The sequence below is a fragment of the Protopterus annectens genome, chromosome 7.part0 (genome assembly GCF_019279795.1).
Source record: "Protopterus annectens isolate FY-2018-M chromosome 7.part0, PAN1.0, whole genome shotgun sequence".
Lineage (NCBI taxonomy): Eukaryota > Metazoa > Chordata > Ceratodontiformes > Protopteridae > Protopterus > Protopterus annectens.
This window is the reverse complement of record NC_056739.1, coordinates 1705881047-1705899499: the sequence shown is the minus strand read 5'-3', so window position 1 is coordinate 1705899499 and position 18453 is coordinate 1705881047. Positions and strand designations below refer to the sequence as shown.

At 42.3% G+C, this 18453-nt stretch overlaps 1 protein-coding gene across 1 annotated transcript in view; it reads left to right on the top strand.

Moving 5' to 3' along the window:
• Positions 1-18453, top strand: part of SMARCAL1 (SWI/SNF related, matrix associated, actin dependent regulator of chromatin, subfamily a like 1) — a 911772-nt gene that overhangs the window by 639682 nt on the left and 253637 nt on the right. Inside the window, exon 13 of the mRNA XM_044078228.1 lies at positions 8846-8948. Within this exon, the coding sequence (XP_043934163.1) occupies positions 8846-8948 (103 nt within the window). The remainder of the gene's footprint in view (positions 1-8845; positions 8949-18453) is intronic.

The following is an 18453-nucleotide window of genomic DNA, read 5'->3' as shown; positions in this document are numbered from 1 at the left end:
GGTTCACTGGCTTACGCCACCCAAAAATGTTATTTTCCAGTGCCACTGTCGAGCAGAGACACTGAAGTGATCCCCGGGGTGTATTTCCTATTTCCCATCCACTCATCAATATTTTTCTTGAAGAATGTTAATGAAGAACTTTGCTTGACATAGATGGGTAGCCTGTTCCAAAGTATGGGAAGTCTCTGAGACAGGAATCTATCCCTCCAGCATGTCCTGTTTATTGTGGTGACAAGGTTTAGGTCCCTAGAGCGTGTAGCTTGGAGGGATTGGGATTTCTTTAGGTGTAGCATGTCCAACAGCTCTGGGTTTGACATAGCTTTATATGTTAGGCAGAGATCACCATGGAGTAGGCGATATGCTATGGAGTAAAGCTGGAGTTTTTTGAGATGGTCAGTGTAGGGCATTTGTTTGAGGCCAGTAATCCTCTTTGTGAGGTACTTCTGTGGCCTTTCCAGCTGCTGCAGATGTCTTGTGAGGCACAATCCAAAAGGGGCGTTGTACTTTATAATGGGTCTAATGAGTGTTGATTAGAGGGGAACAATGACCTCTTTTATCCTGGATGAGAACCCTTTTATGATGAGGTGTGCCACGTAGAAGGACTTACTGACTACTGTGGCAATGTGACTATCAAAGGAGAGACTACTGTCCACCTAGGTCCCAAGGTCTCTTATCACACATTCAGTGCTAAGTAGATTGCTGCCTATGTGGTACCACATCACCCTTATATTTCCTCTGTATTCTATGGCTCTGACTTGCTGTGGCACTTCCTCCATCTCTATTAAGGTCCAGCCCAACACTTTCATACCAGGAGACTTCAGCTACCCCTCCATCAACTGGGAAAACTACTAAAACACCAATACACTGGCCCAACGCTTCCTGGAATTCATCAGTTCCAATGCCCTGGACCAGCTCATTCTGACCCCCACTAGAGGAAGCAACATCCATGACCTGGTTATTACTAACATGGGCGACTGTTGCTCTACACCAATAGTCATTCCCTCCCTGATCAGATCTGACCATAAACTAATCACCATGGATATCCACATCTCACCCACACCCCCCGCAAAGGTTGCCACCTTGAAAAACTTCTCCAAAGCTGACTTTGAGATCCTAAAAACAGAGGTGGCTAACTTCACAGCACCCCTGCCAATGGAAAATAACTGCATGACTGCCGAATCATGCACCAATGCACTTTACGAACATGTACATAAATACATGGAACTAGCCATACCCAACAGAACCAAGATGCTCTCCTCCAAAAAAAGAAAGCCAATGTGGTGGTCCCCTGCCATTAATAAACTCTACAACAGAAGGAAGAAAGTGTTGCAGAAAAGTCCCAAAACCTGGAAAAACTCCCTTATCAGCCTCAACAAAAAGTTAAGATCTCTCATCAAATCCTCCAAAGCCAGCTATGAAGGCAGAATTGCAACAGACACTAAAAACAATCACAAAACCTTCTATAGTTATGTCAAGAGCCTTCACAGCAGTAGCCAGATTTGCTCTGAGTGACTGCACAGTGGTACTTCCTATACTGCGCCAACAGATACTTCCAACATACTGGCTGACAGATTCAGTGCCAACTTTACCCCCCCCCAAAGGACCCATCCCAATACCAGAAGAATGCCAGGCACCCAGCATTACTGCAGCACAGGTTAAAGCTGCATTGTCCAAGGCAAGAATACAGCTTCCATGGGACCCAATAATATCCCTGACTGCATTCTACATGAACTACAAAATGTACAAAGTGAGCTGGCATCACATCTGTCACAGCCTCACCTCAGGCTTTGTCCCTACAGAATGGCGCACTGCTACAAGCATCCCTCTCCATAAAGGGGGAGCGACCACAGACACTAGGAATTATCTCCCCATTAGCCTGATGAGTCTGATATGTAAAGCTATGGAGCTCATCATCATGGACTTGATTAACAAAGATAGAGGAAATCTCCAAACTCTAGACCCCACATAATTTGGCTTTGTAAAAGGGAGATCATGCCTGCTCAACCTGGTTGAGCAGGCATGATCTCCCTTTCACAAAGCCAAATTATGTGGGGTCATGCCTGCTCATCGTGGTTGGCTTCTTTGAGTCAGTCACCAGGGCTGTGGATGAAGGTAAGGCAGTGCATACAGCCTAGCTCGATTTGGCCAAGGCCTTTGACACCATTCCTCACTTGGGAATTATTGATAAACTACCAAACTAGGCATCAACACCTATACCACTAGCTGGGTTGCAAATTGGCTCACAGATAGAACACACAATGTGTAGCGGACTCCCAAGTCAGACTGCCGACCAGTCACGAGTGGAGTCCCACAGGGATCGGTCCTGGGTCCTCTCCTGTTCGGCATCTAGTTCTCAGAAGTCCAAGCCAACACAAAGGGATTCTGGCTGACCAAGTTCACAGACAACTGCAAGTTGGGAGCCATTGTAAACTCCCCAAGTGATACAGACATCCTACAGAAAGGCCTCACTGAGACCAGTGACTGGTGACAAAACCATGGCCTTAAGCTTAACGCCAAAAATGTGATATCATCATATTTAGTAAAACTCAGTTCCCACTAATTACCACATCGATGGGAGCTCACTGAACACTGAAGGTGTTATAAGAGATCTGGGGATGCAGGTTGACAGCAGCCTGTTCTTCGACCACCACATTGCCACTGTGGTCAGAAAGTCCTTCTGTGTGGCACATCTCATTACCAAGGGTTTTGCATCTAGGAAGAAAGAGGTCATTGTTTCTCTCTATTCTTCCCTCATTAGACCAATCATCGAGTAAACTGCCCAATTTGGCATGTACCTCACTAGACACCTGCAACAGCTGGGGAGGCCACAGAAGTACCTCACTAACAGGATCTTAGGCATTAAACACATGTCCTACATGGACAGACTCAAAAGACTCCAGCTATTTTCTGTCTCATATCGCCTACTTAGAGGCAATCTCTGCTTGATTTACAAAGCCATGTCTGACCCAGCTCTGTTAGAAATGCTACATCTAAAGAAATCCCAATCCCTCCGCATCACACGCTCCAGAGACCTCAACCTCATTACCACAATCAACAGAACATGCTGGCAGGACAGATTCCTCACACAGAGACTGCCCATGCTGTGGAGTAGACTTCCAATACATGTCAAGCAGAGAACCTCGCTGTCCCTCTTCAAGAGAAATCTTGATGAGTGGATGGGTAATAGAAAGTTCACCCTAGGGATCACTCCAGTGGCTCTACTTTTACTTGATAGAGGCACTGGGAACTAACGCCAGGCGGCACAATGCCAGGGGACTTCTATGGGATAGGCTTGTAAAGGCTTCAGAGCCATTAGCCTAGTACACGTCTATGTACCTCACTAGACTATATAAAGAGAAATATGATTGAATTCTCAGACTGTGTCTCAGACAGGTATGTCCCTAGCCCTAAGCAGCATTCTACCTTCATCCAGGATGATGCCTTAATACAAACAAAAAAATTATCAACTTCAACAATTGGCTTAGCTTCTGATGTCAGTCGGGGGGGGGGGTGTCCAGTATTTGTCAGCCTGGGATAATATGGTCAGCAGACCACACTGCTTTGCCAGGGATGATCTTCATCTGTCACCTCTTGGCTTTCAGTTACTAGCCAGTGTACTTGCCTCCCCCGTAGTGCCTTTTTAGGCAATGTCATAAGAACAAAATTCCCAACGAAAAAATGTCCTCCAAAGACAAACTCAGGGTTATGCTGCTTAATGCTTGAAGTCTAAATCAGAAACTACACTGAAAGGAGGTACTTCTTACTTTGGAAGATGTCGATGTTTGTGCAGCAACAGAGACATGGTTCAGGGCCACAGAAAGTATTCCAGCCATGAAAGGCTATAATGTCATCAATACGTTCTGGCCACAAAATGAATGCGAAAGAACCAAAGGAGGAGATGTTTCCATCTTCATAAAGACAAATACACCTCAAGACTGGTTAAGCAGTACGACTCCCTAGAGTTACTCCAAGTGCAACTAACTGTAGGAAAGGCCCCATCCATGTCATTGTTAGCTACATGTCCCCCAACATGAGCCATGAGAACCACACTGCCTTCCTGGACCTACTTGATTCACTCATAATACAGCCAAACACCCTAATCTTGGATGACTTTAACTATCCTTCCATTGATTGATTTACTTATATGAGCTCAGACATGCTCGCCATAAGGTTCCTGGACTTTGTAAACATGAATGCCCTGGAATAGTTAGTCTGCACCCTCACTAGGGGCTCGAATGTCCTTGACCTAGTACTTATCAACATGGGAGGATCGCTCCACCACCCCATGTGTGATACTCTCCCTGGTAAGGTCTGACCATAAATCAATCATGTTCAATGTAACTATCATACCTGACCCCCCCCCCCCCCGAGGATCCAGAAGGTTGAAAAAATGTCTCCAAAGCAAACTATAGCCTTCTAAGCGATGACATAAATAGTTTCAAATCCTCTGCCACCACTGATAGTAAAGACTGTTATACAGAGGTGTATAGACTTTAGCTGTACCAGAACGGATCAAAACTTGCTCACAAAAAAACAAGCCACCCTGATAGACATCTAGCATAAATAGATTATACAACAAGAGAAGGAAACTGATGTCGAGGAATAACAGGGAATGGTCTCAGAAGAACAACACCCTCCATAGCTTGAACAAGGCAATTAGACATCTTGTAAAATCCTCTAAATCTAATTATGAAATTAAATTAACATTCATAGCGAAGGATAATCACAAGGCATTCTTTAGCTATATCCATAATCTAAAAGGGAAGGTCCAGCTTTGCACTAAATTAATAGTAGATGGTACCACTCATACTGAACCTGAGGACATTACCAAGCTATTAGCAGACAGGGATGGCAAAAAATTCACACCCCTGTCTCCACCAGTCATACCCCAAAGCATACCTGACATCAGTTCTTTACCTGTTATCTCCAAAGAACAGGTCATAACCGCACTTCCCAAGGCCAAAAACACAGCCTCTGTGAGACAGGATAACATCCCAGGCTGCTTACTAAATGGTTTAAAGCATGAGTTAGCAGAACCACTGGGTACTGTCTTCAACTACAGTCTAAGTACTGGCTTTGTCCTGGCAGAGAGGAAAACAGCAACTGTAATCCCCTTGCACAAAGGGAGTCCCTCATCTAACCCAGGAAACTATAAACCCATAAGCCTGACCAACCTTGTCTGTAAGACCATAGAGATAATCATCTTGGACCTTATCAACAAGGGCATTGGTGACCTTGAAACTCTTGACCTGACCCAGTTTGGCTTCGTTAATGGCAGATCATGCTAGTCAAACCTAGTGGAATTCTTTGAGAGTGTCACCAAAGCCCTGAATGAAGGCAAATTAGTACATACTGCCTATCTCAATTTCTCCAAGGCCTTTGACGCAATCCTCCACTCAGACACCATTGGGAAACTCACCCAGCTGGGGATTAACCTATACGTCATTAGATGGGTAGCCAACTAGCTCACCAACAGAACTCATACAGTCATAGCTTGGGATTAGACCTGTACCAGAAGACATGTTACCAGTGGTGTTCCCCAAGGATCTGTGCTGGGTCCCCTCCTGTTTGTAATCTATTTCTCAGAAATTCATGTGAAGACATATGGTCTTTAGCTCACCAAGTTCACTGACAACTGCAAACTGGGTCCGATCATTGAATCCCCAAACAATGTCAACATACTACAGAATGGGCTTACATACATAAATGATTGGTGCCAGAGCCACAGACTTAAACTTAACACAAAAAAATGTAATATTATCCCTTTCGGCAAAGAGGTTCCTGCAAATTGCACCATTAATAATAGCCCCCAGGTTCCAACCCAGTGGTGAGAGATTTGAGAATGTAGGTTGACTGCAACCTCAACTTTGATCATTGTGTGTCCAGAATGTAAGGAAGGCCTTCTGCTTTGCGCACCTCATAAATAAGGGCATAGCATCTAAGACTAAGGATGTTATAACTCCAGTGTATTCATCCATCATTCGAAGAATAATAGACTGCAATGTTCCCTTTTGCATGTATCTCACCAGACACCTGCGGCAGCTGGAGAGACCAAAACTGGATTGCGATCTTAGCTGTCCATAATATTCTGTTGTATCTTTGTGTTCATGCAAGATTTTTAGTAGGTATTAGCTTTATGAGTATTTTATATGATTTTAGATTTAATTTATTGCTGTTATCTACCTTGGGTCGAATGTGTCTTGTAACATTGATCAGATATTAAACAGCTCTGCTATTAGGATGATTTGAGGGCGAAGGCTGTATGTATACTGAGTTACGTTTACATGGGACATGGTAGAGCTATAGTTTAATGATTTTGAGTCATAGCATTTGATATATATGTGTTTACATGTCGATGTCTTTTGTATTAACAGTTGGCTTAAATAATATGTGATCTATTTAAATACTTTAAATGCAACAAATATTTTTAATTGTTTTTTAAAAGTTTTTAGACATGTCATTCTGCTCAAGATGAGTGATTAGTCGGTCTATGTTTTTTAATTTAATAGTGTTCTCTTTTGTTTTTAAACTGGTCTGATGAAGCAGAGATTATTCTGCCAAACCACTCACCTATATTCTTATTAAAGTATTTTTGCGTAACACGCATATTTGTTTGAGCTGCCATGTTTGGAAGTGGTTTTGTTCATTTCATATATATTTTGTTGCCTCTCTACTCCTACCTTAACTGAGTGGTCTTTTTTATGGAGACCAAGAAAATCCAGGGACTTCAACACATGATCTGCGTGGACAGACAGAAGGCCCTGTCACTGTACTCTGTATTGTATAGACTGCTGTGAGGTGACTTGTGCATGGTCTACAGAACAGTCTTGGAACCATGCCTTATTGGAAATGCTGCATCTCCGCAAATCAAATGGGACAAGACTCACTCTAGGGACATTAACCTAGCCTGCGACATCAACAGGACATGCTGGAGAGACAGAGTGCCACTCCTATGGAACAAACTCCTAATTCACATGAAACTGAGCTCCTCACTGACCCCATTTAAGCGTAACTTGGACAATTGAATGGGAAATCGTAACTTTACTGCCGGGGTTTCAACTGTGTCACTGTTAGACAGGAGCAGTCAATGCTGATCATAGATTCGCAAATATGGACTACATATGTTGATCTCTAGGGGAACAATGGTACAACTTGGCTAGATTTGAAAAGGCCCTAGGGCCATTAGCTTAGTAACCTTGTATGATACTGTAGTCCTTCCTCCATCTTTTTTTTTTGTATAATAAGTGCTAACTTTATTGCCTCAGTATAACTTAACAGCTTAGTAGAGTTTTTTTTCTTTAATTTTGTAAGGAGCCTTTACGGACATTCCAGTTACTGCATGTGTCAGGTCAGGTACGTACCAAAGGTAGCATTATACTTAATGATGGGTCTAATGAGGGTCAAGTATAGTGGTACAGTGACTTTCCTAGACCTAGATGCCATGCACTTACTTAAATGTTGAGCAAGACAGAAGAATTTCCTTACTACCTTGAATACGTGTTGGTTGAAGCCCAGCTTAATGTTTACATGTGTTTCCAGATCCCTGACTAATGGGTCAACTCGTAAAGGTGTTTTATTGGTTACATAGTTTCTTGGGGTGGCTCACTTCTCAAAGGGACTATAATACATTTCTTTGCACTGTGCTTTAAGCCATGGCTTTGCCAGCAGTCATTTGTCTGTGTTGCACCTTCTAGCAAGTTGTTTGTGTCTTGGGGGGATTATATGACTACTTCCAGTTTACAAGCATCTGCAAACTTGGTCAGCCTGAGGCCTTTGACATTAGCTTTGACTTCTGAGAAGTAGATGCCAAAGAGGAGTGGGCCCAACACAGAGCCTTTAGAAACTCCACTGGTGACTGGCCTCTTTGAGGAAGTGGTCTGTCTGTGAGCCAGAAAATAGGTGCAAAAGAAGAGGAGAGAGAAAGAAAAAGAGAGTGGTTGTCATGCATTTTTTTAAATTGCTTTCATTCTTAAGTGTGCAAATACACTGGTACCCTAAACAGCAGATTAGTTTGCCTTTCCTTACAGGAAGCCTTGACAACAGATAACACTTGCTGCATCGTTTGATCTTTTAGAATACCTCCATAAATCATTATTGCTTCTCACTGTCTTTTGCCTGGATGGACCTTTTACCCATCACAATAGATGTTCTTTCCTGTTATTGAAGTAAATATAATATTTTATATTGTTTCTTATCTGTATTTGCATGTCATAAGGGTGACTGACACAGTTTCATGTTTTCTGCTAGTGTAGAGTAACACCACATTTGCTGATTGGAGGAATATAAACCCTTGAGCACAGGCCAGAGATTACAAAAATGTCTGGTAAGCTAGGTCTGTCGGAAGAGAAAATCTGATTATTTTCTCACTGCAGGTGGTCTCTCAGATCAACTAAGACTGTGAGCGCCATATTTTTTTTTTCATTTTTGATTCATAAATTTGAACTTGAGACTTTAAAACCTGTTTTCTAGCCATATTATTAATAGTCTCACTTGTAGTGTTTCCAAGATATCCCTCACTACTTTGACTTAGCAGGTTGTAGGTCTCTGTTATCCATTTGAAAAAGAAGTCTTAGTAGGTATTCAAGGATTCATAATTTATAAAATTGAGTTACAAGGGGAATAACTACTCGGATATCTGATTTCCTTGTCTTTTTATGTGCTGTTGTAAGTCAGAACTGTAAAGCTGTAACAAGAAACAAGTACAACTTAGTACAAGTTAAATATATGGCTGCATAGTCTTGCAAAAAAAGTTAGCAATTTTCCATTATTCATGTTGCCAAATGAAAGTTTGCTTTGCCCATAGTAGTATTTGATACTAACTTGCTTGCTTCTGTTTTAATTTTAGAGAATATATAATGGACTTGCTAGAAAGTGGGAAAGAGAAATTTCTAGTGTTTGCTCACCACAAGCTGGTTCTGGACAAAATATGTGAAGATTTACAGAAAAAGGTAAAAAGGTTTTTTTTTTTTTTTTTTTTTTTTGTGGAATGGCAAGCCTTAGCCTTAAAGCTTGCTGTCAGTGTTTAATACATTTATGCTCATTTGGTTTAGTTTGTTATTGTGTAGTTCATACAGATCTTTTAGAAAAGATATTGCTTTTTGGTCAGAAGAGCCAGTTTTTGAGGTGTGCACTTTTCTGTAAGTAACAAAGGTACAAGGGAGGCGCAGAGTATCGAAGGTGTCACAAATGTTGATGGTAGTTACATTATATTGTAACAAATTTGGTGGGTCAGTAAATAACTTGGCGCAGTTGCTATGTAACTGTTCTTTAAGCTCTCACTTTTAAATTTCAGGCAAGAGTATTCACACAGATTTTTAACAGCTTTTTTAAGGTCAGGTAGTTAGAGATTTTTCTCTAACTGCAAGCTATTCCTTTTGACTGCAAGCCTGTACTCTTGCCAGACCTAGAAGGTTCCATCTGTCTGTGTAATCAATGAAAATTAAAGATATTGATATTGAGGTATAAGTGCTAGGGCAAGTTGACTTCAACCATGAGTTCTTCCTTTTCTTTTGAAATGGACTTGTCATCTAATTTCCACTTTCTGGTACTGTTTTTTTTTTTTTTTTTTTGCCATTAACAATGTTAAAACTATGAAGACTTTACAAATGTTGAGTTGCTCCATTCGAGTATCCTAACTTAGCATCATTTAATTTTTTTCAAGATAGGTTCCTTCCTTACTATCCGTTTTAACATTTGTTGCTTAAATTGTTTACATTCTGCTAACACTGAACAGTTCCAGAAAACATGCTGTCAGCTGCTCCGTTCCCCTTTGTCACATCTTCACCATAAACCATCCATTAATTGGAACATATTGGGGTAAAAAATAACCTGTGCGGGCATTGCCAAGTGAAGATTCTGAAGTTCATTGATTTTATAGCATATCTGGAAGCTAGACAAACTTTTCACTATTCTTCTTTATTATACTCTTTATCTAGCTTCCCACCTCCATCTTCTCGTGATTTATCCAGTTGTCTTTTATAATTGCTTGTCCATATGTTATGTGCATCACAGATCATCTTTTAAGTAAGCTGCTTGAATTGTTGGTTCTATTAGAAAGTCAGCCATTCATTGGAAACCTTGCTGTTTGTAACTTTACATTTGGGATAGTTGGATTTTCTGGGCCAGTGATTGCTGCTGCTGTTAATCTGAGTTATCTGAAAGAATTCTCCCACCACCTGTGTTGCTACCCTGTCATGTATTTTAAATATTAAATGTTATGTAGTCCTATCTTGCCGTAATTCTTGCTGGATGTTTCAGAGCCAATATTCGGCTCCGATTCGGCCTATCCTAAAGCTCGAGAGCTTTTTACTGGCTTGAGACTAGCCCCTATCCCATGTTGCCTCATGGCAATCATAGGAGATCTTGTTTGCCGCGAAAGCTTCAAGGTTGTGTCTTACTGACTCGTTGGCTAAGTAGATTGATTTTTTTTACTTATTTAGTTCTTTTTCTGTCTCATGTATATATGTATATATATATATATACATATATATATATATATATATATATATATATATATATATATATATATATATATATATATTAATAGTTTCTTCTGTATTGTGCGCCTGTTTTTTGAAAGTTTTCAACCCCTATTTCCCCCTTAGGACTGTACGGTCCATTTAAATTAGAGGGCCGTAGTGCCCATTTAAGTTAGAGGGCCTTTCCTCCCTGTGTGTGTGTGTGTGTGTGTGTGTGTGTGTGTGTGTGTGTGTGTGCGCGACTGTTAAAAAAAAAAAAAAAACTTTCTTCTTCCTTACACTTTTATTTTTTAGTTTTTAACTATGTCTAAAGATAAAGATAAGGATCACAAGGATCATCTCCCTTCAGGCTTCAAAAAATGCGACAGGTGTGCTTAGAAAATGTCTCTTACAGACAGCCACACCAGTTGCGTATATTGTCTGGGCGAAGCCCATTTACAGGAACCTTGCACCTTCTGTCATGCTTTTAGTACAAGAGTGTTAAACGAAAAGAAAAGAAAGCATATTGACAGGGCCTCATGACCAATTCCTTCCGAGAACAGCTGGAACTTGGTCAGGCAGCTCCAAAATCTTCAAAGAGAAAATCATCGGCCCCCACTTCGGAGCCGACCAAAAAGTCTAAAACGTCGGAACCAAGGAGTTCCGGTTCCAACTCTGCTTCATCTTCGGTGCAGTCTATTCCATCCATTCTGAGGCAGTGTTCAGTTCCGAAGGTTTTGCCTGAAATCAAGACTGTATCTCCTATTTTGAGGTCTCCTGTTTTGGAGAGAAGGAGGTCTCCTTCAGTCTCCACCAGATCCTTCAGGACCCTATCAGATGAGGACATTGAGAAGGTGGTGAAGAGGTTGCTTTCGGATCCAGCTCTAGCTAGAAAATTGACCCTCCAGACCCAAAGGTCTCGGAGCCGTCCCCCATACTGATCACTGTTCCTCCTCTGACTGCTTCGCTCCCTGAGCCTATTATGTCAGATTCCTCTGTCTTCAGCTCCGGGGATTCAGCCTGTTTCCTCGGAGCCAATTACTCTATCCTTAATGGCTCAGTCTGGAGCTGAGGGTTCTGGGAGCCGACACTCTCGTGTCAACTCCGAGGGGGACAGTCACCCTGGGCTCTCTTCCAAAACCGACCCTCCCCCTCAGAGCCTCGGCTCGACTCAGCTCGGCTCCCATTTCTGCTTCGGAGCCATTCCCTCTTGCTAGGAGTCGACCATCCGCCCCCTCGGAGCAGAGGTCTTCTTCAGAGCGGGGGAAGAAAGGCTTTCGAAGCTATATAGAGGGCTTTATCCTCTGCCAAAGCCATTCCTTTGGAATCTGTGTCCCACCAGCAGCAGGCAGCACCCTCTTCCCCCCTGCCACCCCCACAGTGTAGGGAACCAGAGGCCCAAGTAGCCCCCATTGGAGGCGCCCCCTTTTCCGAGACCTCCCAGATTATCCCACTGGAGAGCTCCCCCGGAAGAGGTTATGTAAGAGGAAACATGTCGACTCCCCTGAGTTTGTCACATCAGACACTGATTTAGAGGAATCAGAAGGGTCCCCCAGATCTCCCTCTGAGGATGTCTTCTTCTCTGACATCCTAGAAATCCTTAGACAGGGGTGACTGGAAGCCCTCTAACCCTACTGAGGATGAATCAGTGTATCTTGAGGCCTTTGGCTCCCGACCTTCCACCTCTTGGGTGACACCGCCTTATGACCAACTTTTGGGGGTCATTTCACGGAAAGCATGGACCTCTCCAGATTCAGTGGAAGCCGTCACGAGGAGGCCAAACAAATTTATCACAGCACCTGAGGACAAGTCTTTCCTTAGCAAGGGAGTTCCAGTTGATGCTATGGTGGTAGCAGTGGCCACCAAGAAGGAATTATCTGAGATGTCTTCTAATGTCCATCCTCCTAACAAGGAGTCCAGGACGCTGCATAGGTACGGGAAGCGTACTTTTTCTTCAGCAACATTTACACTAAAATCGCTGAATTACCTGACTCATTTCACTTGTCTTCAGAGGGATCTCCAGAAAGAGTTAGGAGATGCCCTCCAGGGTTCAGTAGCTCCGGGTTCCATGGACAAGGTTTCCGCGCAGCTCTCCACCCTTACTTCCATGGCTAACTCCTCCATGAGGCTGATCTCATATGCGGCAGATGAAGCGAGCAGGGCAGCCGCAGCAGGAATAGCTCTCAGGAGACATTTGTGGATGCGTCTTTGTAATTTTACGGACTTCTTCAAGTCTTCCTTCACTAATGTTCCCTATGATGGTTCATCTCTTTTTGGACCCCAAGTAAAATAGACTTTGACTAGGTGCGAGCAGGAAGGAAAAACCTTATCTGCCATTGGAGTCCGTTTCTCTCTCCCGTCCAGACCCTATCCCAAGGGTAATACAGGAGGGAAAATGTGGTTCCGCAAATCCGAAAAAGGTTTTCCTCAGGCACAAGGTCAGCCCTCCCCCAGGGGCAGAGGGGGAGGATATAATGGAAGACGCCGCCCTCACGGCAGAGGAGGCCCGCAACATCAGTGAGACAGAGAAACTTTCTCTGATCGTCCCTTCCATCGACCCTGAGGGGTTGCCCAACTGTCCGTTTCTGGAGGCAGTCGGGGGGCGTATATCACTGTACCCAAATGCCTGGCTAACTATCACTTAAGATCGTTGGGTACACACAGTAATATCCAGAGGTTACCTGATTCCCTTTATTTCCGAAACCTCAACAAACCGGTCTCTTCCAGACATACCACCCATCCAACTAGACCATGCAACATCAGAGGTCATCTCATTGCTACAAAAAAGAGTCATCCAAGAAGTCCCCACAGAGCAAGTAGGATCCAGAACTTACTCTCGATTCTTTTTAGTTCCAAAAAAGACAAGGGACTGGAGATCAATTCTAGATCTCTGCAGGCTCAACAAGCATGTAAGAAAATCAAAGTTCCGAATGGCCACTCTGCAGTCGATATTTCCCTTTATCGGGAAAGACAACTGGATGTGCTTAATCGATCTCCAAGATGCGTACTACCACATCAAAATGGACAGGCGCTCCAGGAGACACTTGCGCTTCCGGCTGGGAGCCAGCCATTTTCAGTTCAGAACACTGCCCTTTGGCTTCACTACAGCCCCCAGAGTGTTTACTAAATGCATGGCAGTGGTAACGGCTCACCTGAGACGTCAAGGATTCCGGGTGTTTCCATATCTAGATGACTGACTCCTCAATGCTACCACCAAGCATCAACTCATAAGGACCAGGGACGAGACTCTATCCTTGTGCGCCAGCCTAGGCATCACTGTCAGCTTGCAAAAGTCAGTCATCTCCCTTACAGCATATTGTATATCTAGTCTCAGAAATACACCAACCACCATGTCAGTAAAGCTAACACAGGAAAGAGTGGAATCTCTACACAGTCAGATCAGATCCTTATTAAACAAACAAAGAGTCCAGGCCTGAGTAGTCCTTCAAGTCCTAGGGATTATGGCTTCCGCCATCTTATTAGTTCCTCTTGCTCGCCTACATATGAGGATTCTCCAAAGGATGCTGTTTGCACAATGGTCGATGCAAGACCTTCCATTATCTCACCAGATATTAATTACAAACGCATGCAAAAGGGATCTGACATTGTGGTTACACATGAAACAACTTGTCATAGGTCGTCCAAATGTTCCTCCCCAAGAGAAAGCAGTTTTGACCACGGACGCTTCCCAGATGACATTATCTGTTAAAGACAGTCCAAGGTACTTGGCAAAACCACGAGAACCACTTGCACATCAGTGTTCTGGAGATGAGAGTGGTGCTATATGTGTATCAAGCACTTCACAGCTCCCTTCCCACTGGAACGAATGCGATTCAGTCAGACAACATGCCTATCGTGTGGTACATAAAACAAACAAGGGGGAACCAAGTCTTACCCACTTTGCAGAGAGGCCTTAAGAGTTTGGAAATGGGCGATGGATGCTCAATGCTTCCTGATAGCAACGCATATTCCAGGGAAATCCAACGTAATAGCGGACAAACTCAGCCGAGCAATTCTGATGCCTCACGAGTGGTCCCTGAATCCAATGGTTGCGAAAGAGATCTTTCACAAATGGGGTCAGCCTTGCTGCGATCTATTTGCCACTCACCTGAATACCAAATGCAGCAGCTACTTTGCCGTCATTCCCCATCCGGTGATGTCACCCATGGATGCTCAAGTTCACGATTGGCCCCGTGACTGCTCTATGCCTTTCCTCCCTTTCCACTCATACCCAAAGTAATACAGAAAGCAAGACAGTTGAGGAGTTCTTTGATCCTCATTGCTCCGTACTGGCCTTGACAAGTTTGGTTTCCTTTCCTGTAGCCCTACCTTTTGGAGGAACCATGGATTCTGGATCCATCTCCAGATCTCCTGATTCATCAATCAGGACAGTTCCACCCCTCCATCCACACCCTCAAATTGACAGCATGGCTGCTCCAATTCCACATATAAAAATCCAAACTGTAAGAGTCCAAGATATACCCAATAAAAACACAGATGTCGAGAACAAGAAAAACCTTTTTATAACAGCAAAGCTTTCGGGTTACAAGCCCTTTATCAATACTAAAACAGGTTTCATTTACGTACACAATTTAAATAGGAGCCAAAATAATCACATGACATGCAGCCAAAGTCATATGACAAAAATTATAATACATTTCAAAAAAATTACAAAGACACCTATTACATACATATATATTTTTATAAAAATATGCAAGATAAAAGTATTGTTACATAATAGTTACTTAATTTAATTTCAATTCCACATATAGCCAGGTGCATTCCCTTATCCCCAACAGTCCAACAAATCCTAATTTCATCCCATAAACCTTCCACTCAGAAACTATATTCTAGCAAATGGAAAAGGTTTTCCCTTTGGGCTAAGAACCGGGGCTTAGCTCCATATATAGCTCCTTTAGAATCCATTTTATCCTTCCTAACAACAGTTTTTCATGAAGGAGCGGCAGCCACTACAGTTAGAATTCAGTTAGCTGCCATTTCCAATTTCCATTTTGGTTTCATGGGAAATCCAGTCATGCAACGCTCCCTCTGCAGAACCTTCTTAAAAGGAGTTCTTCTTCTTAAGCCCCCAATAAAACAACCTTTAGAACCCTGGGACTTAAATTTAGTCCTGTCATCTTTGATGTCTGCACCCTTTGAACCATCCTCGTCGTCAGACTTAAAATTGTTATCATGGAAAATCCTGTTCTTGGTAGCTATAACATCGGCTAGGAGTGTCTCGGAACTTCAAGCTCTAACTATTCGATTTCCTTACATTATCTTTCACAAGGATAGAGTCTCTCTTAGGACAAACCCTTCCTTTCTCCCTAAGGTATGCTCAGAACACAACCTGAATACTACCATTGAGCTACCTGTGTTTTTTCCAAACCACTCTTAATAAATCAGAGTATAGACTTCACTAACTAGATGTCCACAGGATACTCATATTTTATGTACACAGGACCAAAGAATTCAGTAAATCTGATCAACTTTTTTTTCCCTTTTCTGACAAAAGGAAAGGCTTACCTGTTTCAAAATTTACTCTTTCAAAATGGCTTTCGGATTGCATATCCTTTGCTTATCAACAAGCTGGTAGACAATTACCATTAAAAGCTAAAGGTCACTCTACTAGGGCTGTAGCTACTTCATGCGCCTTTAGATCTAGGCTCCCAATTGATACTGTTTGTGCAGCAGCTACTTGGGCAAGACGACATACGTTTGTCACTCATTACAAATTGGATTTGGCCTCCCGGTACAGGTCATCCTTTGGGTCCACTGTGCTGAAGAGTCTCTTCGTTTGAGCCACCCGGGATAAAGGTGCTAGTGATACTGTCCCATCCAGCAAGAATTACGGCGAGATAAGACTACATAACATAAAGAAGTTATGTACTTACCATAACGTTCCATGTTTGTAGTCCATCTCGCCTATATTCTTGCGTCTCTCTCTCCAACCTCCTTCCCATTTCTGGGGGATCTAGTGGACCTCTTTTTGGGCTGCCTGACTTTGCTCTTTATTGTCCACCTGGAATGGATTATGTTTCTAATCCCTTCCTGTATTTTTACAGATTCTTTCTTATTATTACCTGATCGTTATTTATTACTTTCTTGCAAACTAGATCTGGGGAATTGCCGTGAGACACCATGGGATAGGGGCTAACCTCGAGCCAGTAAAAAGCTCTTGAGCTTTAGTATAGGCCGAGTCGGAGCCGATAACCCATCCAGCAAGAATATAGGCGAGATGGACTACAAACATGGAACGTTATGGTAAGTACATAACTTCTTTTTCCATCCTGTATTTTAAATATTAATTCCATCCACTCTAATGGAAATCCAAGTACCACCAATGCATTTTTTAGAAATCCCCAACAGACAGTGTGAAAAGCCTTCTCAGTATCTATCCTGTTCTGCAATTTTTGAATCATTAATGCCTTATTATCAAATGGTTGCCATACCTCTGCAAATCCACACTGATCTACATTGATAATTCTGGGCAGTATTTTCACTACTCCTTTTACTAAGATATTCATTAAAACCTTGCAAGTATGGTTTAAAATGAATCTTGGCCTGTATAAACCAGCATCATTTGGGTCTTTTTCCTCCTTTGGAAGGACAGTCACTGCTGCATCCATCAAGGTTATTGGTATTGCCCCCTCCATGCAAGATACTATTAAGTAGGGCATATGTTCATATCGATGTCTAATCCAATGCTTCCATATTTCAGTAGGTATCCCATTAAGGCCTGGCAGCTTTGTTTTTTTAAATTATACCTCTATTCTCTTCCTTGTTGATTTCCCCTTTTAGTTTACCTATGTTTGACTCATCCAGTGTTGTCAAATACAATTATGTTGTGTATCATGTACTGCTTCCTTGTCTTGACTTTTCACTTTGTAAAGCCCTTCATGGTGCTTTGTCATTATTCCTAATAGTACTTTTGATTAGTCACTCTGTCTAGTGTGGATGAAAGTGCTTACTGTTTGATGTGGAAATCTTGTCATTAAAAGAGAATTTCGTACCTTGACTTATTCTTCAGTTTTGTTGCTTTATATTTCTTTGTATACATTGACTGGCTGGTTCCTGGGTGTCTGTCTGCATTTCTACTTCATACTCTCTCCAATTTCCTCCTAAACATTTTTTATAAGTCCTCCTGTGCCTGATAAGTGCATTTTCATTCTCCTGGCAAAGACAATCCTTAAAGGAGAACCACACCCACAGAGTAAAAAACATGCTTATTTCATCATAGTTTGGTGTTTACTACATTTTAACACCACTCTGGGACTATTGACAGGTTTTTAAATATTTTTATATGTAATTTCCTAGTCTGACCTCATGGGGTCTAGCATCTTGATGTGATCCTGATACTTCTAGGTATCCCACAATGCAGTGCTTGTCTGTAAAAAAATGACATCACGCAGGCCTCTTTTTCCAAAAGCTCCTGTCAATGCATTGATTTTACATGCATACACTGCTGTCTTTGTCAGTTTTAAGTAACATTTCATACTGTTCAGTGACTACATAAAACACAAACAGTGCATATGGCACAGAACAGACTTTCAAATAGTTTCTTTTACTGCTGCTTCTTTTTAGAATGGCTAAACTGCAGTCTTTTGTGAAGCGTGAATTGTACTACTTTGACTCATCTCCCATCTCCTTCACACTTAACTTCCCCAGCTGTCAAAGTGCTAAGCATAATTTGAGCAGTTACCTGCTGTTATAGACAGCTCACAGCATGAGACCTGACTCATGTACTGCTTCCTTGTTCTAGTCTTTACTTTCTGTATGGGTAGGCAGAATGGGTGGGTTTTTAGGACAGTTGTGGTGCTGTTAGTTTGGGGAGGGAATTGGCTAGAAAACTACCTGCATTCATTTACCTTGATGACATAGAGAAAAAAAATCAGATTTTCTGCTGTACCAGAAAAACTAGAAGGAACAAACTGTACTAATTTAATGAAGGCAAAAATAAGCAACTGGACTGGTATTCCACCGCAGGAACTGTTAA